At 29.3% G+C, this 25,947-nt stretch overlaps 1 protein-coding gene across 2 annotated transcripts in view; it reads right to left on the reverse strand.

Moving 5' to 3' along the window:
- Window positions 1–428: 428 nt before the first annotated feature.
- Window positions 429–25,947, reverse strand: part of LOC107167771 (tyrosine-protein kinase receptor-like) — a 409,135-nt gene continuing 383,616 nt past the window's right edge. The window contains exons 16-26 of one of the 2 annotated variants that reach the window (XM_089216481.1): window positions 23,540–23,749; window positions 14,045–14,296; window positions 6,021–6,113; window positions 5,766–5,958; window positions 5,276–5,363; window positions 4,898–5,182; window positions 4,323–4,522; window positions 4,154–4,255; window positions 2,561–2,786; window positions 1,509–2,089; window positions 429–1,091 (exon numbers count right to left, since the gene is read on the reverse strand). In XM_089216481.1, the coding sequence (XP_089072607.1) occupies window positions 905–1,091; window positions 1,509–2,089; window positions 2,561–2,786; window positions 4,154–4,255; window positions 4,323–4,522; window positions 4,898–5,182; window positions 5,276–5,363; window positions 5,766–5,958; window positions 6,021–6,113; window positions 14,045–14,296; window positions 23,540–23,749 (2,417 nt within the window). In that variant the 3' untranslated portion in view covers window positions 429–904. Of the gene's footprint in view, window positions 1,095–1,508; window positions 2,090–2,560; window positions 2,787–4,153; window positions 4,256–4,322; window positions 4,523–4,897; window positions 5,183–5,275; window positions 5,364–5,765; window positions 5,959–6,020; window positions 6,114–14,044; window positions 14,297–23,539; window positions 23,750–25,947 lie in introns of both variants that reach the window. The other variant, XM_089216480.1, reaches the window with a different exon arrangement.

Consider the following 25,947-nt stretch of genomic DNA (forward strand, 5'->3'; position numbering starts at 1 on the left):
TTTACATTTATTACTTGCGCGTGTTTTATGTATAATATAATATACCTAATCTTGATCATCGAATATTATATTTTAGGGTAGCTAAGTTGCATATTATTATAATATGTGTCATATTTTATTATTATTACTACATTAAATTATACAAAATGTTTTCATTGTTTGAACATTTAAAATTTTTATTTGTTATATAATATTTTTTATTTTTTTATCATATTTTTGAAATCATCTTAGACATATTAGATTATTATAAAATAATAATTTCCAGTCGTTAGTGATTTCATGTTTGACTAGGTATTATATTTTTATGTAAACACTATGATACTTTTTAATACACAATTATATATTTATGGTACCTATTTAAATAAATTTAGCTTATGGTTTTAAATATAACGAATCATTGATATTATGCTTAAAATAAAAATATGATATTTTACGTATTTAAATATATGTATTTCACACGTCATCTTTAAGTTTTTATCCACGCTTTAAGCATGGCGTATAATTAATATGGTTTAACCATACCCCTATTTAATTTTACCCACCAAATAACCAATATTATTATAAACGTATATATAAGTTTTTTTTTACTGTATACGGTTATGTATTTTAAATAATTTTTGCTTATACACACGGTTTATTGCGTAGTTATTTGTCTGTTAATTTAGGTCACAATATTGTTTGTAATATACAAGTTGTTAGACGTGTATATAGCACATTCTCAAAAAAAAAAAAAAAAAAACAATTATATTATAGGTAGATGATGTGAATTAAAAATGGAAAAAAAATATTTACAACAGTCGTACATCAAAACAGAATATAAACAATAAAGATTGTACACGCAGCGTGCGAGAACATTTTATAACATTTCCAAGGACTCGATAACCGAAGTCCTTGAGTCCGGATGTCAGCATCTTATTTTCCCGTCACTGGCTACATTGTAACGGACGCGCCCCGTCAACGAATAAGGGTTGGGCCTGTTGTCTTCGAGTTCGGAGAACGATTTTCTTCTCTTAGACGGATTTGCCTGGCCGTCCGCATCCGTTTGTTTGGTGTTGGGTTCCTTCATGCTGATGAAACTCGTCTCTTTGAACCTACTGAAATAACATGAATATTAAATTATTGATACGTGTTTGTCGATTGTATGTTGTTTATAAAGATATTGTTAGATGTGTGTACCTACATAATGATTATTATTATAAATACTGCATAAAATATAATTTCAAAAAATGTGTACTAATAAAATTTTGCTTTATGTTGTGGTTAAAAAAAATATGGGATACAATGTAAAACGTAAACGTTTCACTTAAACCTATTTTAATATTTGTAAGACCGAAATTTGAAAGATATTAATGATCTTTTTAATAGGTAACAAATTTTATTTAAATTTAATTATTTAAAAAAATATACTTTCATCAATTTTAGTGGAATCTCATGAAATTAGGTTCAACCCTTTTTACTGCTTTTCACACTCCATCTATTATCAGGTGCAGTTTACTTGAAACACTTACTTCCAGTGATACGAGGTCACAGGGCCATTGCTCCTGGCGTTGTTATCTCCGTATGCATCGTCGTCGTCCTCGTCGAATCGATTGTTGTCAGCGTCCAGGACGATCTCCGCACCATTTGCGTCGTCGTCTTCTTCCTCTTCTACGTTCTGTTCGTCGTCGTCGTCGTCGTCGTCATCGTCACCATCATCAACCTCGTCGTCCACTTCACCAATATTCGCTGCGTCATCGTCCTCGTACTCGTCTTCTTCATCACTACCGCTCTCATTGTCGTTGTTGTCGTCATCCAGCGGTGCCATCTCGTTGCTGCCCCGGAACCTGCCAAACCGCTCTGCGTCCCTCATAATTTCCGCATCCACACCTTCGAACATGTCATCGGCTGGAAGTGGCGTCACGTACTGAGGTTCTTCTTGGTGTTCGTTTTGGGGTAGCTGATGGATACTACCACTTCCGGCGACGCAGTCATGGGCACGAAGAACACCATCCGGCGGCGCATTATCGTCTAATGGATGAGTCGCTCTGTACGGAAGCTGCGCCGCAGGTCTGCCGATCACCGGAGGTTTAAAATCGAGGATGGCTGGGTCCTACGCAAATAGATCACAAACAAACACACACACATATATATATATATATATATATATATTATGTTATTACACATTACAGTGGGTCGCGGGTACACGATGTGTAATACATTTATTTATTGTAACAGGATACGTCTTGTCAATAGGGTGAGGGGTCAGAAGTAGTTCTAAAGAGTTTAAAATTTCCTAGAAAGAAAACTGATTGTACAATTTTATTATTTATGTAGTTAATCACAGGTCCATACCCCCTATGAGCCCTACGTAATAGAAATTGTGAATCATAAAATAAAATACTGTTTTAAATTTTGATTTCAAATATATTTCGTACTATTTTGGATCACTTAAAGTAGATGGACCGTTCATAATATATTTTGCAACAATATATACAATAAATTTCCAGTGCTTTTCCTGATCAAAATATTTCATGATACTGTTCATTATTTATATAGGCGTATTTGCGTGAAAACTGCTTACTTGTATAAAGAGACGAAGTTTATTACGGATGTACTCAAACGTAGGCCTGGTTTGAGGGTTAGTTTTCCAGCAGCTGCCCATTAGCTTATACACTGGTTCTGGGCAAATCACTGGTCGAGATAAACGCCCACCTCTCATGACGTAATTCATTGTCTCTTTGTTCGTCATACCCGTATATGGCATAGACCCAAATGTCATGATTTCCCAAAATGTAATTCCATAAGACCTGAAAAAAACATTTACATTATACATGAGAGATTATAAGTACTTTCAGAATACCCAAAACTGTTAAGTTAAATAAATTCAAATAAATTATTATAAAATTTTTATTATAAGTCTTAGAGGGGTATTTTTGAAAATTTATAATTTGAATATGTTTTATACTTATTTAATAATTATTAATGCAGCTTGTGAATAACATAAATATTAACTATGTCCATAGAAAAAATTCAAACAAATAGATGACTTTATTTATAACTTTGTAATAATATTTACTTGATTCATTATATAAGATATTTATGTAACACCATTAATATCTATTTAGGTACCAGATTAATTGTTGTAAAAGCAAATACAGCAAGAACAACAATTTTGAAATTAAAAGTTTTTTATATAGTATAAGATAAATTAATTAATATTAATTAATAAATTGTATAGTTGAATGTTGTATTTTAGATTCAGAGTGGAACAGATTTAAAATTGAAAACTCTCAATATTATCGACACAATTGATTTATGTAAGCATTATATCATATATATAAATTGTATGATATTTTGTTGATTTTTAAGCTGGTTATATAGACTTTTGACATTTTTGTTTAGTTTTTTTTTCTATAATTAATGAAGAAACATTTTTATCCTTATCAAAAGATTGATAATTTAGCACAAGGTTCCTCGTAAATTTGTATTATATCCATCTAAGAATATATAAAAAAAAAAAATGATCCTAACATTTATTAATAAAGATAATATGAAAGTTCTAAATGTATAAGAATTCGTCAAAATTGAGAAATGTTCACACTTTATAGCTAAGGATCGAAAATTTAAAACAAGATTGCTTGTAATTATTTTATACAGAAACTACAAAATAAATTTTTTGATACATGTTCTAGTTTTAAATTTGGATGACATATGATATTTATTATGAATAAAAAGTTGTTTTGATGTAATTTAAAATATTATTCGTGGCTAACTACTTAAAACTTAAAACTTCTATACATTTCATATATACAAGTATATTTTCAATTTAAATATTATCTGTAAAAATAATTCAACCTGCCGTATCACTAATAAATTGTAAAATTAATTACTTTAATAGTATAATGTTATAAAATTTCCTCATTGTAATATACGGGCTGAAAGACCGTATACACTCAAAATTGTTTTTTGTATACAACATATATCTTTGAATTAAAATTGAATACATTCATAACAGTGTTTTACTCAATGGCGATAGGTACACTCAACCTACACTTACTATACAGCATATTCACGGTTACCTACATTTCGTCCGTTTAGAAATATAATTTTATTTTATTTTTATATTATAATTGCGTTGGTTATTATTAAAAAATCGTAAGTGTATTATTTTTACCAAATATCAGTTTTTGAATTAAAAACACCGTCTATCAATGACTCTGTTGGCATCCATTTAATGGGTAACATTGCTTGGCCATCTTTTCTGTAATACTCGTTTCTGAAAGAAAAAAGTTTAGTCACACTATATTATTATTGTCACACATATAAATACACAGATGACGTACCTATATACATCCCTAGACATTCCGAAGTCGGCAATTTTTGTTACTCTTCCACGGCCTGTCGTAGACAGCAAACAATTTCTGGCAGCAATATCTCTGTGGATAAAATGAAGATTTTCCAAGTATACGCACCCTTTGGCAATGTCCAATGCCATTTTCAATAAATCTTTTAACTTTATGGGAATGATTTTGTGATTTTGTTGCTGAAAATTGTATTTACCTTGTTAGAAAAAATATAGGTATTTCAAAACTAAATTGTAAATAGTATAATAAATAGAAACAAATATTAATGTCGAAATAATAAATTATTATTTTCCAAAGATAAAAGATAATTAAATTTTTTTTTTCTGTTTAAACTTCTTAATCCTATAAATTGTGTTCCGTTAAATAATACACTAATTTGGTGCTCTAAGGTTTTATATATTTTACAATAAATCTACATTATGTCAACATTTTGTTATGTTAATTTGTTTTCGCAAAGTTTTACATTTTTTGTACATCAATAATTTATTTATTAGTATCGTTCATTAGATAGGCATCATTTTTATTATAAAATCGATTATAATTATTATACGTACAACTGAAGGACGATTCTTGCGCAGAAATTCTTTTAAATCACCACCACTCAAAAGTTCTGTGACGATGAATCTATAGTTTTTTTCGAAAGTTATTCCAATAAATTTAACAATGTTTGGATGATTAAACTGGCTCATTATGATGGCTTCGGTCAGAAAGTCACGTATACAAGATAGTTCAGCTCTTTTGATCCTTTGCCTTTTTTCTCTTTCGACTTCTGGATTAGGTGTATTGTCGTCATCGAATTTAACTTCTACGTTGGTCATGTCTTTTTTTGGTTGTAGAGTCTGAAACAATTCCAATCGAGTGTTGTGTACGGTGGTATATTAGCTCAATGAAAGTATTATGTATTCTGATCAGACACACGTATTGGTACTAACCTTTATCGCGACACGCATTTCATTCGTTTCACCCGTTTTTTTATAGTACCCACGGTATACCACGCCAAAAGCTCCTTCGCCAATAGATCTAGAAATCACACGTAGCATACATTTTAAACTTTGCCATTTAGAAATTAAAGTTAAAAGTTCCTTTCCACTATAATAGTGCTGTTCTGTCTCAAAATCACATTTACAACACTGATTAAATTATATTACGACGATTCAAAGTTACACGACCCTTATAATATATTATGGGTCTGTGACAATTGGAATAATTCATTTTATTATTGTGACCAAAACTAAAAAAAAAAATTAAACCTACGCCATCATTACATAATTTAATCATTGAAATAAATACGATCAAGCACAAATGATAATATTAATCAAAAACGATATTTTTTAAGTTTTAAATGCAATACAAATAATTTCATTCTATTGTTTTATACAATAAATTATTTCATTCAATAATATGTAACATAAATTTTTTTACTTCTGTATTCTTAACTCTTCCCTTAATATTCTCGGAAGATCATTCGTAGTTAAAGTTCTTCCATTAAAATCATAAGTAGGATTGATGTCTACATTTCCATTTCTGTTTCTCGATGTCATATTGTAATCTAAAATACCATTGTGAAGTATATTGACGTTTTCTTTGCGTTCTTTTCGTCTTCGATAACTTCTATCTAAAACAGTATGTGCAAAATGTTAGTAAAATGTATTGATCCAATTAGCAATGAATACTTACACATCCAAATTCCTAAGATCAAGCAAATAATTACAACTGTAAACACGCTTCCGGTAATCATAAATATAATCTTCGTCGTCTCCGTTGATTGATCTGTAAAAATATATTATTATATAATTGCTATAAATTAAGAAAAGTGGATAATATTAATAGATAATTGTGTATTAAATTAAGTTTACTAATTGGGCTTAAAAATTATGTTACATTAAATTAGTAAAATATTTATATATATCGTAAGGCATTCAATGTTGTCTTTATTTTTTAGGATAAATCACTATTATTATATTATTCGTACCATTAATTCTATCTCGATATCACGACTGTGTGTCTAAGTGCTAATTAGATTGGTATAAATTAATGTAAAATACGTTTGCTTAGTGTAAACATTATATTGTATGGTTCATAGACTACGCTTTTGATTTAGGGTAAATTAGTTTAACTAATATAAATTAAATTTGCACAGGCACGTGAAATTTTTGCACCATATATTTTCTACCTAGGACCCTTCTTACCACTATCGTTATATCTACACAATTATTCAATAACTTATAAAAACAAAAATATGCGTTAATCGCACGTCATATACAAAGGCCTCACGTCTATAATCGAATGTATTATTATTATTTTTTATTCATTATCTCGACGCACACAGTTTCATAATTTAGTGTTGTATTAATAAACTTAAACTCAATAACCAAAACTAAAAGATAACAAATGTGCTGTTGTTATCATATCCTAACCAAACATATAGTCGTACCAAACGGTTTATAAATTATTCAAAATTGGTATTTTATCCTTCGGTTTTGCACACAAATTATTAAACCTTGTAGTCCCGCAGTGTCCGTAAAAAGTTAACACCATCGACTATTTACACTATTCTGTAAATTATACAGTACCGATATTTTATAATATAATTCGAATGGACTATCGAGTGACTATGGGTATACATATGTATAATAAAATCAACCGTAACGCAATTGACTAATAAGTGATTGGTGATCTATAAAATATAATAGGTACGGGGCTAAACGTAGTGCATTAAATTTTACACGATTTGCAACTGTGAAATGTGTGATGGCTGTTTGGTATCTATTAAAAAATTATATCATTATATTCATAATATACAATTGATGTTACGTTACGATAATATTAGAATAGTTTTAAATTATCATATAACATCAACTTAGCTACCAATTCTAAAATAGTAAATGCGTTCAGATTTAACGAATAAGTATAATTGATGGCGCATTATAAATATTAAGAATTTATTTTCATAGAATATTTTTACGCTTTAGTTGCAATTTGTAGATAATTTTATTCAAATCAAGTTGTGTTTATCATTGTATGTAATTTCACTCACAAATAGTACCTATTTAAATTTATTAATATTGTGCATGACGGAGAGAGAGTTCGTGTTATTTTGATCGTTGATGAACGTCATAATAGTCATACTTTCAGGTAAATGTGTTCGTTCTTTGATCGTCATTAGTGCACGTCCACAACTTCAATACCTATAATACCTATACCTATATTCTCCTCTTGGAGAAGGGGGTATCGTGTACATATTGATATATATATATATATATATATATATATATATATAAATAAATACATCACATGATCTCCCTACTACCCACTTATGATACGTATTGACAAAGAACTTAAGAGGACGTTTCACCCGCATGTGTTGTCTCCGTCTTACAAGTGCGTAACATTACAAAAACTTTTACGCGCGGGAAAGAACCGAGAAAGATACAGTTATAACTAAGAAACGAAATTTTCATCACATAAAAAGGAGAATTTTGTCTGTGCAATATCGTTTTTATTTTTTCGATATCAGAACTACAAAAAAAGTTATTCATGCTTAAAAAACGCAAAATTAATGTATTATAAAACAATAAGAATTTTTGTTGTATAAGTGATATCGAAAAAATAAAAACGATATTGCACAGACAAAATTCACCTTTTTATGTGGTGAAAATTTCGTTTCTTAGTTATAACTGTATCTTTCTCTGTTCTTTCCCGCGCAAAACAGTTTTTGCAATGTTACGCACTTGTAAGACGGAGACAACACATGCGGGTGAAACGTCCTCTTAAGGACGTTCAATGAATAAATACAGAGAGAAAAAATATATTTATTTACCTCGTGGCATAAATGAGTGGAGCCTAGTACAAAATAAATAATTATATCCATTACTTAAATACTATAACAACATAGTACATTGCATTAGGTACTAGTAATATTTTGCACATCGATGCTATTTGTAGGTTGATTAATTGAATTATGGTTAATTTGATAATTTTTTGATGTTGATAGGATTGCTCTGCATCTCACTACCATATATCCACATTGGCGATTTACTGACGAGCAGAACAGAGATATACTTCTAATTAATTATTTCTTTATTTGCACGATATTATCTTGGATAATATTATAGTAGAAAAAATCTACCAATCATAAGAAAATGTACTTATAAGTTGCGTCCTGTATAAAAGGTATACACGAATTGCGTCTTGAATTTGTAGGACGCACTTCGTGTATTTAATTCAGGGATTCTTAAACAAGTAACAAAAATAAATAAATAACAACTATAAATATAACCATAAGTCAATTAAAAAAATGGTGTATGAAATTTAATACAAATCAAATAAATGTTAAATCATTTATATTTAATTAAAATCAATAAATATAGACCATAATGTAATAAATAAATAAATACATAATAATAGTTATGTTTATTAAAATTTCAGACAAAAATTATATTTGTATTTATTAATTATCATGATTTATATCATTATCGAAACATCATATTAGATCCCAGACTTCTTCATAATTAATATACCTTGGGAACTCCTGAAAACTAAATAAAAATTCTACCATCTAACCAATATAGTGGGACGCAATTCATGTATACGTTTTTAATAGGACGCAACTAAAGTGCCTCAAAGTGTTGAATAGTGATTGTAATATAACTTATTAAGTATAAGTGGCTTAGGTAAATATTAATTGTTATACCTACATTCTTAATTGTATTTTTATATTTTATTATTAATATTTTATGAACATAATATACCTAATAGCATTTACATCAAATGACTAACATATTATTATCTATGCCCTAATTATTAATTGCAAATCTGGCATTACAAAGTTACATTACAATTTATACAACTGTGTAACTATCAATAATTTCAAGCATGTTTATCACAAAATAACTACCACCACCTGTAGCAAATGTATAAGACGATATTTGAAAAATATCTTCATAGAAACTATTAAATATAAATTAAAATAATATAATAATTTGTATGTGCTAGATCACTTGCTATTACTAATTATTATAGCTCAATCTAAAAATTATTTAATGCTTATATTAACTAAATGGAACTACAAACATATATACCAATCTGAGATCTTAAAAAATATAGATTCCTGGAAGCTTCACATATTATCAAGCATAACATATATTCAAGTACCTATAATAAATTGAATTAGAAGAAGCACTGCATTATAATAATTTATGTGAACTAATACCTACATCGTATCTAAGTACAAAAGCCCACGAGTCAATCAATTAATTATGGTCAATACTTTAGTTACTCATATACTCATATTATGCAGGCACATACACAGAATACTATTTCGGGGGGGGGGGGGGGGGGGCAAAATATAGCAATACAAATTGTACAGCAACATCTTCCTACTTACTCATTATTTTTAATGTGACAATTATTATGCTAAATATTCGAACTTTATGTATGTCATTTGTTCAGTGTTCAGAAGTAAATATATTTAGGAAATAAGAATATTAGGAATAGTAATAGTAATAATAATAAATAAAACTTAAAATAATGTGTATTACGAACGTCGAATAGAACAAAAATGTATTATTTTATTTGATTATTATATGCACATACAATTATTGTAGTTAAGTAATTCAATAGAAATTTTTGGTGAAGAGAAAAACAGTCAACAGCTAATTATAAAAATATTTTATAATAGGTACTAGGAGCATAATAAATTTGACTTAATTTTCCAAGAAATTATTTCGTGGGGGGTTAATCCCCCCTTGTATACGTGCCTGCTCATATGTCATAGTTTATTATTTATTAAGGTACCGCAATCACTAAAATCGTAAAATTATATTTTACTATTAATGCTAATATTGAGTAATTAGTATTTTAAAAATAAGCATTATTTATTAATACAAATAAATGATATTACAGATATTAATATTTCTAATTTATGTTAAAATATATTCATAATTTATCATTAAATTTAGTGAGCAAAACGTGTCAAGTGAAGACTAAAAATAAAATAGATGACTTAAAATAACAATAATTTTAATTGAGATAATACTAAGCATGTTTTTTAAAACATTTATTTTGAAGAAAAAATGACGTTTTCCATTGAATTATACTAGGTTAGTATAAATTAATCATAACCATTATTCCATGAACGTGTTTTTCAGTGAAATTTCGTTTCTGTTATAGTAGCATGCCCTTTAAATTCAATATTATTTTTTTTAATGTTATCATACCTACTGTGCACCTAGATAATCCGAATAATAACGGTTTAAAATAACTAATATTATGATTATTTTCGTTTTTACACGTTGTTAATTGTAAATCCCTTAGAGTCCCTACAAAAAAAAAATTTTATTTATATTAATCATCATACTATACCTTATTTTTATATATTATATTTTAACATTAATTATATTTTTTTGACATACAATTAAAAATTATATTTAAAATAAAAATATCGTATTCAAGAGCTACATTTAAACTTTAGTTTACCTTTATATGTTATAAATATATATAGGAATTAATTATAAAAATAGTAATCATATTACTATATATTTTTATTATTTTAATATATAAATTGTTTGTATAATTTATGTTCCATGCATAATTATCAAAGAATCATCCAACTAATAAATAAGTGACAATTATTATAAAGTAATTAAATATCTACTTAAAACTCACTATTGTCTAAAAAATTACTGTAGGTACCTATTTTTTTAAAAAAAATATTACAGGAGTATTAAATTTTAAGATGCAAAATAGGGCTCTTATTTTGGTCTCTTCGTAGACTTAGTCACATTGGGGGTTAGATGTCTTAAAACCTCGGAGGGTTTGGTGAGGGATATGAACTGAATGCAACATTCTAAGTTTTATGTTCTGTACATTCATTATGACATGTAAATAATATTATATCGATTTCCGGTTTTAAAACTATTTCATAATTAAATATGTACATACAAAATTACAAAATTAATTTTACTCATAGAATCACTTACGTATTGGTCTTATCAGATGAATTTCATTTTAGTTAAAAAAAGCTTTGAAATTTACAAGATCTATATTTAAAAGTTGCTATATTTTGTGATTGCGGTGGTGAATAAATACAAAACATTTGAAGATAATGTGTGAATATAATCTTATTAATTCCATAATTTTACTTTTACAAAAATCAAAAATATTTCACAGATATGGTGTATTTAATAGTTATCTGTATCCATCTGTTGACAAAATTATACTGATGTCTTATTGAAAGAATCAGAAAATGTCTCGACAAGAGGGCGCCACAAATTATAGATACTTATTTACTATTTTCTTTTATTTATCGTCTTATTTCTTTTTAATGAAAACAAGCATATTTTTTAAAATCATATCTCATAGTATAGATAAAATGTTTGATGTTAGTAGTTGTTTGTACCAGTGCTTCTCCGATCTGTTGTGAAATATGACTTTTTTCTTGTGTCTTCGTATTTTTGACATTCAATGATTACATATTTGACTATGTAGGCTACTCGCCGCACGTTCACAAATGGATGGCTCTTTTTTTGTCATGATATTGCTGTGCGTGATAAATGTGTGTCCTATTCGTAGCCGATTTATTATAGTTTCCTCTTCCTTTTTTACGTAGTATAGTTTAATTATATGAGTTATTATATTAAAGTAGGTATATAATGTTTAGATGATTGGAGTTGTAAGGTACAGCGGTATCTCGGAAAATGTTGGTCCACTAATATAACTTAACAACTTTTTTGAAATATCAATAGATCGAAATACTCCAAATAATATTCAGCTTTGAGAAATTTTATTCAAAATGTATTTTATCATTCGAAAGACTGAAATACTAAAGAATTTCATTATTTTTTTCCAAAAATATAGTTTAGTTGTAATAAATATTTAAATTACAAAAAAAAAAAATATTTTCAATTAATGTTTTTTTGAAATATTGATTGTGAATTATCGACTCAATTATGGTGAATGTCATTAGAAGAAGCTATATTTTCTAATAATGTTGTTTGTGACGTCATTATTTTTTGAGTTATTTTTGATCAATGGTCACAATTCTTTTTATTTTATTTTATGTTTTATTATTTATTTCATTAATAATACAGCATAATATTATGATGCTAGTTATTGAAAAGCATATCAAATCACAAATAATTATTTACTCTCTCTGGTTGATACGCAATATATTAAATTTATGTTTTGACTAAGCATAACATATTGTTATGTTATTTTTAGTACTACAGTGCAATCTCCTATTATCAAAATTTAACTTACCTAAGAGCATTACCTATCAGCTGTGTCACTTTGCTGGCTATTTTATGGTATTTTCATTTTCATGTAAGTTATAGTATGAGCGAATAAATTATTAAAATTTAAAAATGATTATAAATAGCATAACAATTTAAATATCAAAAAAGTTACATAGTGACACCAATAATTTTTTTAACTTATCATTTGATATAGCATGTGAATTCGCTATAATATTGAAAGTAACAACACAGGGATGAGCGAAAGAAATCGAAATATGACGAGTTGACATCTTATATTTACACATTTTATTTGAAGCAAGAAAATTAAACTCTTCAATCATATAATTAATGAAAGGTTACGACGAAAAACGACCACAGTAAAGAAAATCATAAAGTAATATTATCTAGTTAGTTAGTTTCTTAACGAATCGAGTTATGGAAAAATCATCATGATCAATGATATAATTCAGGTTTTAACATTATCATGACGGGGAAAAAAAATAGAGTCCAAGTGGAAATGGGGAAACCGATCATAGTCATGAATATGGATTTGTTATTTTTTTTTATGTAGTTATGTTATTTTATCCAGTTATTATAAATATTATTAAATGCATCGATAACGACCGTTTTCATATACTTGTTATGTTTTGATATAATATATGGTCTGTAAATAGATATTTCTGATAGTATAAAAAAAGTTTTCCTAATTCGTGATTAATTGTATTCGGAATGTGATAGATGTATGAATTGATTCTAAATAGTTTAATAAAATTAACATTATAATAAATAATGTAATTGAAATCTATACAAGCATGTCTTGTGCTTCCGATCGTATAATTTCTTTACCTACTTTCTGCAATACCTATGTCCTATAGTATAGGACCTATACGATACATAGAATCGTACTAAATGTTTTTTTTTTATACTTTGAGTGTCGTTGAAACAATAATAAAAAAACTGGAGTTATAATATGCTAATTGCAGGTCGTAAAACAACATAGTTAAATTCAATAATTCACTCTTTCCATCATTCAAAACGCCTTTACTTGTGCTCATTAATAATAATCAAGTTCGATCTGATTGTTTTCTATTCGTTTCATATTTCAGTCAAAATAATATTTTACAAATAACATAGGAATAATACAAACCTAATGTGGATATTTTTTTTTTATAGATGTACACTTTTGAGATTAACCTTATAAAGCAAATTTTGTTTTTGTTTAAATTTTTATTCTATCTTTTATTTAGAGAAAGAATCTTCGACATCCCCCACCCGGGCATGGGAAACCTACGAGTGCCCACTAGAAATTCTGCCAAATAGGCGTCCGAACTAGGCATTCGTGCCTATTCCCGGACATAACGTTATACGAAAAAAAAATTTTGCTTAATAATTATCGATTTAGTTTGTACCTAATTCAATTCACTTTGGTACAAAATAATATCACCCAATAATATTGTAAGTACTCACATATGCACGACTTGCCATCGGCCCCGAGTTTGAAGTCTGAAGGACATATGCAGACGACCGAGCTGCGCAGCTGATTGGTCGTGGCACAAAGGTATGCGCACCCGCAACCTACGATGGCGGGTATGATGTACACTGTACCCGACTTGTAGTTGCTGCCTGGGTACACTGCCCTGTAGAACACGTTCTGGTTGTCCGGCAAGTACGACCAGCCGCCCTCACCGTTTGTCTGGCTGTTGCTCCAAGCGCGACCACCTAAATTAAAAATAGTTTCAATGTTAAATTGTTAAGTTGGTCGATAGTATCATAATATATGGCCACAAACCAATGGCTGACAACGTATTGTTGGCGCAAAATAAATTAATGTTACAAATAATATTTATATAAAAATATAATCGTATATAAATTATAATATGTATCTATGGTGGAGGATTGTTCTGTCATACGCAAATTGTGTGTCTCATACATGCGATTCCAACAATAAACACGTATTGGTTCCACATTAACACAGTTATAATAATATTTTGGAGTAAATTTTATACATTATTAATATTATGTCTCAAAAAATTGGCGATGAAGATAATTTTCAAATATATTTAAGATGTCCTGGGATAATACAAGTGTAACACATAATATTTCAACCATGAACCAGTGGTAGCTCGGCAGGGAAGGAAAGTGAGGTTATCTTCATATAACTAATTTAAAATAAAAAGGAAATATATGTCTCCGCATAGTGAAATTGCTGATTTTATGAACCAGATAGTGAAATTTGTCCTTATTGTGAATTTTTTTCAAAAATACATGGCAATGACATCCATTGATCATTTTATGAATTATTAACAAAATAATTATATAATTGACTTAAAGAATAAATAATAAACTATAAGTACCTATACATTTTTCTTCCTTATTATTTATTTTTACATGGCGATTTATTATGACATCGACTGTTACATATCATGTTATCTTTAAAACAAGCACACCTACTTGATTGGCAAAGAGTTTTTGCATTAAATAAACAAGACAAAAATCATTGCCCTTCTTAAATATTTTTAATCATTTCTCACACACTCTGTTGATTTTTTCAAACATTCACCACTGAACCATCTAGTAAACCATATTTTCAATTTTATTCCAAGTTTATGCAAACCATTTTTGAAAATTATTATTTAAGTCAATCGAATAATTATTTTATTAATATAATTTTGTCCATAGAATAAGATAGAAAATTATAATTATAATTTAGTAATAAGTTATAATATTATGATATAATATAATTGTTTAATGCAAAATAGCATCACAATCTTGTTTCATAATAATTACAAAATGTACACAATATAGGTACCTAGGTATTGTCCATTTTATGAATTGGAGGTCCATATATCTAATGTAATTTCGTCAAAATTAACGATCAGGAAAAAATTCACTATCTAGATATCCAGTCATGAAATGAACGATTTCACTATGTGGGTGTGATATATATGTATACTATAAATATAGTTATTTCCAATCGAATTTAAGAATATTATATTCAATAATTTAACATACATTTTAAAATATAAAAGTTTTTTGATACTACCACATACTTTGTCATTGTTAACAAAAATCACAACGAAGACGTTCGTTGAACGAAAGAATGATCTCGACGAAAGCTGAAGAGTGCCGAAAGGTTAATAATATTCGGTCTTGGATGAGGTGTATGATAATAAAATATATCATGGTAGATGGTGAAGTCGGAATTTTATTATGAAATGAGGTTGAACGATTCGAGCCTCAGAGTTTGTCAACATTATCCATTAGTAGTTTGTTGAAACGACGTAATTTCCATTAATATAAATAAGAACTGGGAGGATTGTTAAAATGGACATAATGTCATGTAGTGTAAGTGTGTACCTACCCACAATACTTTTATCGCAAAATGTAGACATTATTTGTTATCAAGCAAATAAAAATTAACATTTAACATAATAATAATTAATAACATGTTATTATTATTCAAATTTCAACTTTTAAAGTTATTTTTTATATTTTAACAGCATTTCTTCTCACATACATTTTGAAAATATCTATATAATCTGTCTTACCCCTTATACAGCTCATGAGCTGCCATTTCCATGAACATACGATGCAATTTCGTATCATAATCATATTTTAAAGTATTATATATATTTCAATATTTGCTTGGAAGTTATGTAAAAATCAATATTTTAAAAAGTTGTCATAATACTATAGGCTTAAAGAAATTTTTATGTAAATAAATATTTTTTTAGATGTATTTATTTTTGAAGATTATTATTACGAACTTTTCAATAAATTGTATGAAGAAGTTATTTGTATGTAATCGAAAAATTAAAAATTATAAATAGTTGTTAAAGCAGCCATTAAGAGTGTTTCATAAAAATATAACAACATTTACACGTTACACACCATTAAATTATCAAAAAATAATAACTAATATCAATTTTACTAGGTATACATAATAATATAATATAATGTTATTTTAGGTCTTAATTAGTATTCATTTGAATGTTGATTTTGACGACTGTCTATAGTAAACTACCATGATTGTAATATTAATATCTGTTAAACTAAACATTTAGGTAATGATACAGTTAAGTATTAGATGAATAAAACGAGAAAATTCAGTGCTGATGGACAACTTTAGAAATTTTGAAAACGATCACTTGTAACCAACACAACGTTCTGCACGTAGTCGCCTCATTACTCAAGATAATAACAATAAACAGTACGAGTTCCAACTCCGCCCAGAGCATACGTATGTTACGTATTTATTAGCTTGTGATACCTGTATATTATTATTATTATATTATATTATAGTATATTAAATTATATTATTATTATTATCGTATATTACTACATGAACATTCTTTGGGTAAGTATGTAACTTCTTATCATTATCGGCCCTCACTAGTCAACTAATTAAGCCGCTGTTACTCTACACAGCGCAATCAACCGATAATATGGCTTCGGCGACTTTATCAGTCACGAATACCCACAAACAAACACAATCTACATCTCAAATAAAAACCAACACACCAAAATCATTCGCAGGTTACACTGAAAACATAATTTTTCCAAAAAAAGAACAAGCTATTGTTCTAAACACCATTAGCGATATAGCCCAAATTGAATACATAAAAGCCCTCGGAAAAATAACTCCAACTAAAAATATTTCATTTGCATCCCGTATCTCCAACAACCGTTGTTATGTTTACTTTACGGACAAGCATATCGTTGATAAATTAATTAAAAATGTTTCATCTATTTCAATAAACGAACATCAAATACTTTTTCGCCGGTTGGTCGATCCTGCAAAAATATTTATCATCTCTAATGCCCTACCGATAATCCCACATGAAATAATCAACGAACATCTACTATTAAAAAGCATCAAAACTATATATCAAATAACTTTTCTTAAAGCCGGTTTTCGTGAAATCCTGGCACAGGTTAGTAGCTTTCGTCGTCAAGATTACAAACACTCTGATGACATAACTAATGTACCCAGTTCAATCGTCATCAATTTCGACAACACAGAATTTAGAATTTTTTTTAACATAGAAAACCATCAAGTCAAACACATTTGGAAGCCAAAGGATTATCAATAAAAATTCAAATTCAAATTTGTATTTGTAACATTTATCTGCCTGACAGCACCAACTTCAGCTTTTTTTTCCTGTTAGAACCGACAGCAGAGGAGGATCTGTTTGCAAAAACTAACTTCAGATTTCATGACCTTATTCACATTACTTCACAACTACCGAAACCGTTCATATTGATTAGTGACTTTAACAGTCGAAATATACTATGGGGCTCTTCCTACATAGATAGTAGAAGAAAAATAGTAGAGAAAATGCTTGAAGAACCGAACATAATGCTCCTACATAATGGTAGCTTTACTAGTCATAACGTAACAAACATAAATCTATCAACAATATTGATCTGTCTATAGCAAGTACGAGCATTGCCCCAAGTATTGACCAGCCTATAATGGTAGCGACCACTGGCCTATACAATTACAACTTTTTCATCAACCTTCTAAATCAGATCCAAAAAATGGAAACTCAAATCACAAAACTGGGATCTATTCTCCCGTGTTGTCGAGCAGTACATCACAAAAAACCAATTAGATCTTCTCAATGAACATACTCCATCCATAAACCAACCTTATATTGATGAACAGATAACAAATTATTAACACTAAAAAAAGTAAACTCGAATGCTGGAAAAAATATACATCTACACAAAAATCAGGACTCAGTCATCACAAGTTTAGAAAAAAATATGAGCACTCAAATGATGTAAACACCAGCTTCTTCCAAATCACATTTACTATAACTAAATCAAACTACATTCAGCCCATGAAATTGCCCATCCTTCAGTGAGTCGTTTCAAACAAACAGCAGTAACACAAACTATGGGGATAATTTCTTAATATTCAAAAATGAAACTGAAATAAATTTTGCAGTTAATCCTATCAACCTGATACTGCGGGATACAATCACCCATTCAATATAAAAGAACTTCTCTTTGCCCTACAAAACTGTAATATAAAAAGTCCTGGACCCAATTTTATACCTTTTACCTCCTTGAATAACCTATCTGACAACACAATTAACACTCTACTTGAAAATTTACAACCTAATCTAGAACAATGACAACATTTTTCCTAACCAATGGAGACATGCATTTGTAATCCGTATACTGAAAACAGAAAAAAATAAATTCAATATTCTCAGCTACCGTCCAATTTCGCTTATTAGTACTCTTAGCAAAGTACTCGAAAAAATAATAAATAAACCGCTTAGTACTGATTTTCGAAACGAACAAAAAATTCACAAAACAACAATGTGGCTTTCATAAAATCCATTCAACTCAAGATATCTTAGCTACACTTCACACAGACATAACCGAAGCAATCATAAGAAAACAACACTAATCCTGATCACTCTAGACATAGTAAATGCCTATGACATGGTATGGAGAATAATGAATTATCTTCCCTCCAAAAATGGAATATTACAGGAAACATGCTAAACTTCCTTCACAATTTTCTTATTGATTGAAAAATCCAAGTAAAACTAAGGAATGTACTCTCTAAACATCTAGACATTGAGAACGGACAACCCCAAGGATCATCAATAAGTGTTACACTATTCCTCGTCACAATAAATGATATATTCAATAACATACGGCCTCTCATAAAAAGTACACTTTTTGCCAACGACTGCAACATTTATTGCAGAGGTGGGGATATAAAAACTACAGTAACTCTCCTTCAAACCGCGCTATAAGCCCTATCACACTGCTCTTCAGTCACAGGCCTCAAGTTTTCTCCAGCCAAAACCCAAGGCATAATTGTCAATTAACTGTGAAACATCATAGATACATACTCGTACATCAAACTGAGTGGCAATTCAAATTGACTTATCAACACAGACACCTTTTATCCGTTTACAAAAACCACCTTCTGGCAATAGTCCTCTAAAATTAACACGCAGCTTCTTCATTTCAAAAAAAAAAACAGGACTCCACATACAACAATCATAGCAATCTTCAACGAAATTTTACACTACGAATTCCAAGATTTCAAACAAATCTACACTGATGCTTCTAAAATCTGTGTTGGAGTAGGATTCACCTACTACACAAACCGTACTCCAAAATGCTTCAAACTACTCACTGAAGCTAGCATCTTCACAGCGGAAACTCAAGCCATCAAAGGAGCATTATTATTCGTAAATTCAGCTTCCACAAATAAAATTCTTATAATCAGCGACTCCCTAAACGTCCCTCTTGCCATCAAAGCACCTAACCCCTCTAATGAAATAATTTACCAAATTCATAACATCATTCTTCGACCCAAAAAGTGTTTAAATTCATGTGGGTCTCCTCTCATACAGGTATCCCAGAAAACAAAAAAGCGGCTACGCTGGAAAACGAAGCAATCACCTCAACCTCGTCCTCATTCATTACTACTCTTCCATACCAAGATATAAAAAAAATCATAAACACACACTCTACAAATATGTGACAAACATCCTGGGATGAAATACCAATGACAAACAAATTAAAATCAATAAAAAAGAAAGTTACCAAATGGCATTCCCAGCCTAGAATATCTCTAGACGTTCCGAAACCTTCAACACAAAAACAAAAATCAGTCATACTAACCTCACCCATATGCATATCATAAAACATGAAGAACATCCTCTCTGTGTCCAGTGCAACGAAAAGCTATCGATCAAACACATAGTCCTAGATTGCCCGCTGTATGTCAACGCAAGATCCATCCTCAACCAATCTTATTCAATAGAGGAAGCACTAGGAGAACACAATAATCACTTAATACACAGATTCTTCAAATAAATTGGCATTAACACCAAAATCTAACACTGTAAAAAATGTCTTTACTAACAAACTGTAGGTACAGTAAATATTTAAAACTGCAAAAACTACTAACACATAATAATGTAATTCCCAACCATATAATAATATAAATCCACCGCAGGCTAATGAACTTGTTATAAGCCTTATTATCAATAAAAAAAAAAATAATAAGAATAGAACGTTCCATGGAAACCTATTGATTGACGACGGCCAGCAGACACTGTATCCAGAATGACTAACGTTATACAGTACTACCCCGGACCTAACAGTCAGATTGTACATATAACAGGTGATGACCAAACCTCAAAGTAGTCCTGATCCTGGGCTTGTATTAAATACTTGTTTTCTGGCTAGTGGTGAGTGTTCTTCGCCACCTTTTAAAGGAAGGTCAAAACTCAATAAAAAAATTAACTGGCTCGTTGTCAGCACCCACTGCCTGTAGGGTTATTCCCACGAGAAAAACCACCACACAACAGTTAAATTGCTACTGAATCCATTACTCGTAAATATTTAAAGCGGCCATAATTTTGAGTACATTGAATTATTATAATATTGTGAATGGGAATGTATTGCATTGTATAATTTTCCACGTATTGATATTGTATTCTGTACCTGATATACATCGTATGGTGTACTGAGCGAGGAAAATAGTCAAGTATTAACTTAATATTGTATAAAAAGATAATTTGACATTGTATTCATTGATTTGTATTATATGGTTATTAAACATAAATTATGATGATTACCACATTATAATATCAACGACTTAGTTTTAAAATTTTTTAGTAACCAAAACGTATATAAAAGCGTTCATTACACACTCTGAGAACAGTGTACAGATGAGAAGTGTTAAAAAAAAATCGTATACATTTTTCATATAACTCAAGCAAAAAATTAGGTATAATGTTATTAAAGCCAATGAAAAAAAAAGAAAAAATACATCAAAGAAAATCCTCATACAAAAAATTCCCAGCTTACCTGTTATTGAAATCTCAATAATATTAACTGTCATTGATATTTCGTATTCATTTAAATTAGTTTTATGTTAGGTATTAAAGTATTAAGTATATTAAAGTACCTTTATATACTATATTATGTCGGAATCATTTCAACCATCAAGTGCAATCAAGAATACACATTAACGACTGGCATTTTGCTATGTAATTGTTAGATAAACAAAAGGTCATGGATAATGCATTTTATAGAGGTAATATTTGCATCTGTTAAATCATCATTCTGCTTGTTATGTTTAAATATACAATAGTTTAGGGACGTAAAAAGGGTCGTTTGTTGTTTTACAAAAATTAAAATGCAGAAAAATGGAATTTAAATTAAAAACATTACATTAATTCAGGATCGGATAAAAAATAACGTATATCCACTTCAATGCTTTTTAAAAATATCTTGCCAGAGAATCTCTTTGGTGGTAAGAACATTTAGAAGTATCGTTTAGTTCTAATCAATTATTAAACGAACCTTATGTTTAAGTCTTTTATAAGTATAACGTATAAGATTAGAGGCCAAGGATACTGAAATAGAACAATACGAATTTGTTTAGATTTAATTATTATATAATAACATTATTAATAAGATATATACGAACAATTTTTCAATTTATGCTTCTTTTATTATTTATTTTATTTTATGTCATGAAAACCTCAAATTATTTCGACTAGAATTTTAGGACAGTTATAACATGTGTTGAATTATGTGAATTATTTGAATTATGTGCTGAATTGGCCCCCGTAAATCAAGACTGATTAATTGATTTAGTGATTACTTTTTGTTTTTTTTTTACTGTAAGCACGGTTATTATATTGTTGAAACATTTTATATTATTATAAGAACATAAAAACTGTGCATATTTTGTAAAAAATTGTATAAGATTGCAATAAATTATTCGTAGAAAACGGACGTTGTCACATATACATTTGCAATCTTATTTTATTGCAGTGGAGCTGATTTATTATTTCACCAATACTTCAGAGAGTGCGGTTGCTGGATTTGTGAGCCCCTCTCTTTTTTTTACATTTACACATTAATATTATTGTTTGACTACTTGACCAACAAACTCACATCTCGTTCCATTGTACCATGTAATAATGTAAACTGGTGTTGGTCGTTGAGTCTATTATAATTGCTATTTCACCAACAATTATTATGCTTTATGAGTTGAACGATACGTCTAATTGCGTTAGTGTTAGTCAATTTTTAACGCATCTATTGATATTATTATATGTGTTGTACAAAATATATATATATATATATATATATATATAATTGTATTGTTAGCTAACTACAACTCTAAACTTAGAGTTGAGTGTAAAAAAAAAAATGATTTATCAGTGTCCAAACCAATAAGATGTATTAAAATTCTGACTTTCTGAACTTTTAAGCGTACTTAAAGAACTTTTTTCAGACTATTGTACATAAAGATGTTCTTTAAATATACTAAATATACTAAAAAATTCTAAAAATCAGAATTTTAATTATTTTGTTACTAAAGAAAACAATGTGTTTATGTTATGAACTTTTTTAAAAATTAATGTTAAAGGCTCGAAATCTAAGACTAGGTATTGACTTTTATTTCAAACAATAATTTCATGATTTTTTGTAAATCTTAATTAAACTTAAACTATGTTGTTTAAGTGTATAATATAATTGGTGAGTAATGACATTTTTATCATGGTATCTTCTTCAGGACTAAGGGAGTCGTGAAGGTGTTTTCAGTATCACGTATGAGATGGACTCAATTTTTAGTAACGAACTGAAACCATACAATTATTCGGTGCAGCGAATATAATAATATTCGTGTTACAAAATGTATTATTCAAAGAAATATTCCATGTGGGCGATTCTCTATAAACTCAATACCTCTAATCACTCTGGATATTTTATGAACATATAGTATAGGTAGCTTGTTTATTGTTTGATAGTAGAATTAATTTTCAAACTATGTGGACACAAAACAAAAAAAACGTGTAATAAAATGAATGTAAGGTAATGGTACTGCATCCGGCCACTCTAGGATTTATCGAGACCTGTGCTTGTTTTTCCCTGCGTATATCAATGTCAATATTGGCTTACCGGTGAAACCACCACCTCCACCACCAGCAACGCATCCGCCACCACCTCCACCGAAACCGCCAAATCCTTTAGTGTTGCCTCGGCTCTTGTAACAGGCCAGTCCTCCAACACCACCTCCATCGCTTCCGAAACCACCAGTCCCCAACAAAGCCGAGCCAGTAGTTTTTTTGTCTTCCGTATAGTTTCCCGGAGCCCAGCCACCGCCAGCACCTGCAGTCATACAAAAAAAATAAATTACTCAAATGCAATAGGTTTTAGGTAATATAAGTTAAGTGAGATTCGACAAGTGTGTTAAAAAAATCGTTCTAAAAAAGTAACAGTTAAATTGATTTGTTTTTATAGAGCACATACTCGTAATTACAGTAGAAAGTTTTAAAATAAATTTTATTTTTTTTTTTTTGAGGGGGGGGGGGTCCGGCGTTTAAGGCCGTCCCGTAAAACAAATTTCTCTCCATTTTATTCTGTTTTCAGCTATTTCTCTTCAGTTTGCTCTTAGGTCTATTTCTTTAACTTCTCTCTTCACACAGTCTTCCCATCTGAGGCGTGGTCTGCTTAATGGCGTTTTTTACTGCGGTTCCTCTTTAATTACTGTATTATAGCGTTTTTTTTCCTCCAAGCTTGACCTGCCCACGTCAGTCTTCTTTTTGCAACTTTCCTTGAAATACTTGGTCTTTGAAACAAGTTATGTAGTTCCTCATTGATTCAAATTCTTCATTCTTCGGTTCCTGAGTAGAGACAAGGTCCATAGATTCATCTTAAAACTTTCCTTTCAAATGTGTCCAATCTTATTGAGGAAATGAGATAGATAGAGGATATCTTTCTTGAAGCCCATGTTTCTGGCCCATATAGGATGACAGGACGTATTAATGTCATGTATATTTTTATTTTTTAATTTAAAGATATTGATCTAGATTTTAGCAGGTACCCATACCAAAATAGCAGTTGTTGGCCAGTTGTATTCTTTTTAAAATCTATATTTTTAACTCATTATCTGAGTTAAGAGGACAACTAAGTATTTAAATTGTGAAACCCTATAGAATATACATCCATATACATTCATACTTTCTCCGTGCCGATACGCCCTGTCTCTTTGTCGAGTTTCATATATTCCGTCTTATCATCATTTATTCTGAGACCAACCTTACTCGTAGCATCCATTAGTTTCTTAAAATGTATTTTTACTATTTCGATATTGTCTCCTATGATGCAATATCGTCGGCATCTGCTAGCAGGCCTATCTTTGACTGTCTTAAAGTTATACCTTCCGATTAATCCATAGCTCTGACAATGTTTTCCAGAACTAGGTTAAAAAGGATTGGAGATAATGCATCCCCTTGACTTAAACCAGATGTTAGTTTGAACGATTTATATGCAGAGTTCGCTATCTTTATTTTTATTTCAGAATTTTCCATAGTCATTTTAATCAGGTTAATTAATTTTTTTGGCATATTGAAATCTTTTAATATATTAAATAGGGTTAATCTATGTGTATGCTCTCTCAAAGTCTACAATCAAGGTATAGTCCTTATAAAACTCCCACATTTTTTTAAATATCTGCCTTATAATAAATATTTGGTCTATAGTAGATCTGTTCGGTCTAAAACTCCCTTGGTAGTCTCCCAGTATTCCTTCGGAGATTGGTTTAATTCTATCTAGGATGCAATATGATAAAACTTTGTATGTTGTATTGAGTAAAACAATCCTATAATTGTTGCACTCAAGTAGATAGTTTTTTTGTATAATATATCGGACACACTAATGCGGTTCTCCAATCTTTCGGGAATTTTTATTCTTTCTAGACTGATTCTACTAGATTATGTATATTGGATATGGATTTTTCATCTGAACTATATATTACATATTATATTCTTTTTCGTCAATATTATTTTAACTTAAATTTCTTTTAAGATCCATATATATATATATAAAAAAACATATTAACAAAAACAAAAATACAGCTATTTGTGTTTATGGTTAGTTTGTTTAAGAATAACAAAAAATTATTTGTTTTATTCGCGTTATTTAGATTTAGAATTTTCACTCCTTGGTATATATTGATTCAGAAAAAACACTGTATAATATATAAATAATATCATATATAACGAATTTATATAGGTAAGTCACGTCAGATAGTAATACATTCCATAGGTACGCGATAAATTTGAAAACATTTCAACCATATTAATTTGATTATGATTTTCACAATATGAAACTATATCGAAATCATATGAAATTGTATCACACACAATATAACCCCGCTTTGAAAAGTTCACTGACATAAGTCAAACAGTTGTTGAACTAGTACGATCAATATAATCATTATAACCACTCTGTTTTGTGTCCATTCTGACCTAAAATGCTATAGTATAACCATTAACCATGCACACATTGACATTGGGATTAATAAA

Source organism: Diuraphis noxia, unplaced genomic scaffold (assembly GCF_037042655.1).
Source record: "Diuraphis noxia isolate RWA-SAM2 unplaced genomic scaffold, SU_Dnox_SAM2 contig0001, whole genome shotgun sequence".
NCBI classification, from domain to species: Eukaryota; Metazoa; Arthropoda; class Insecta; order Hemiptera; family Aphididae; genus Diuraphis; species Diuraphis noxia.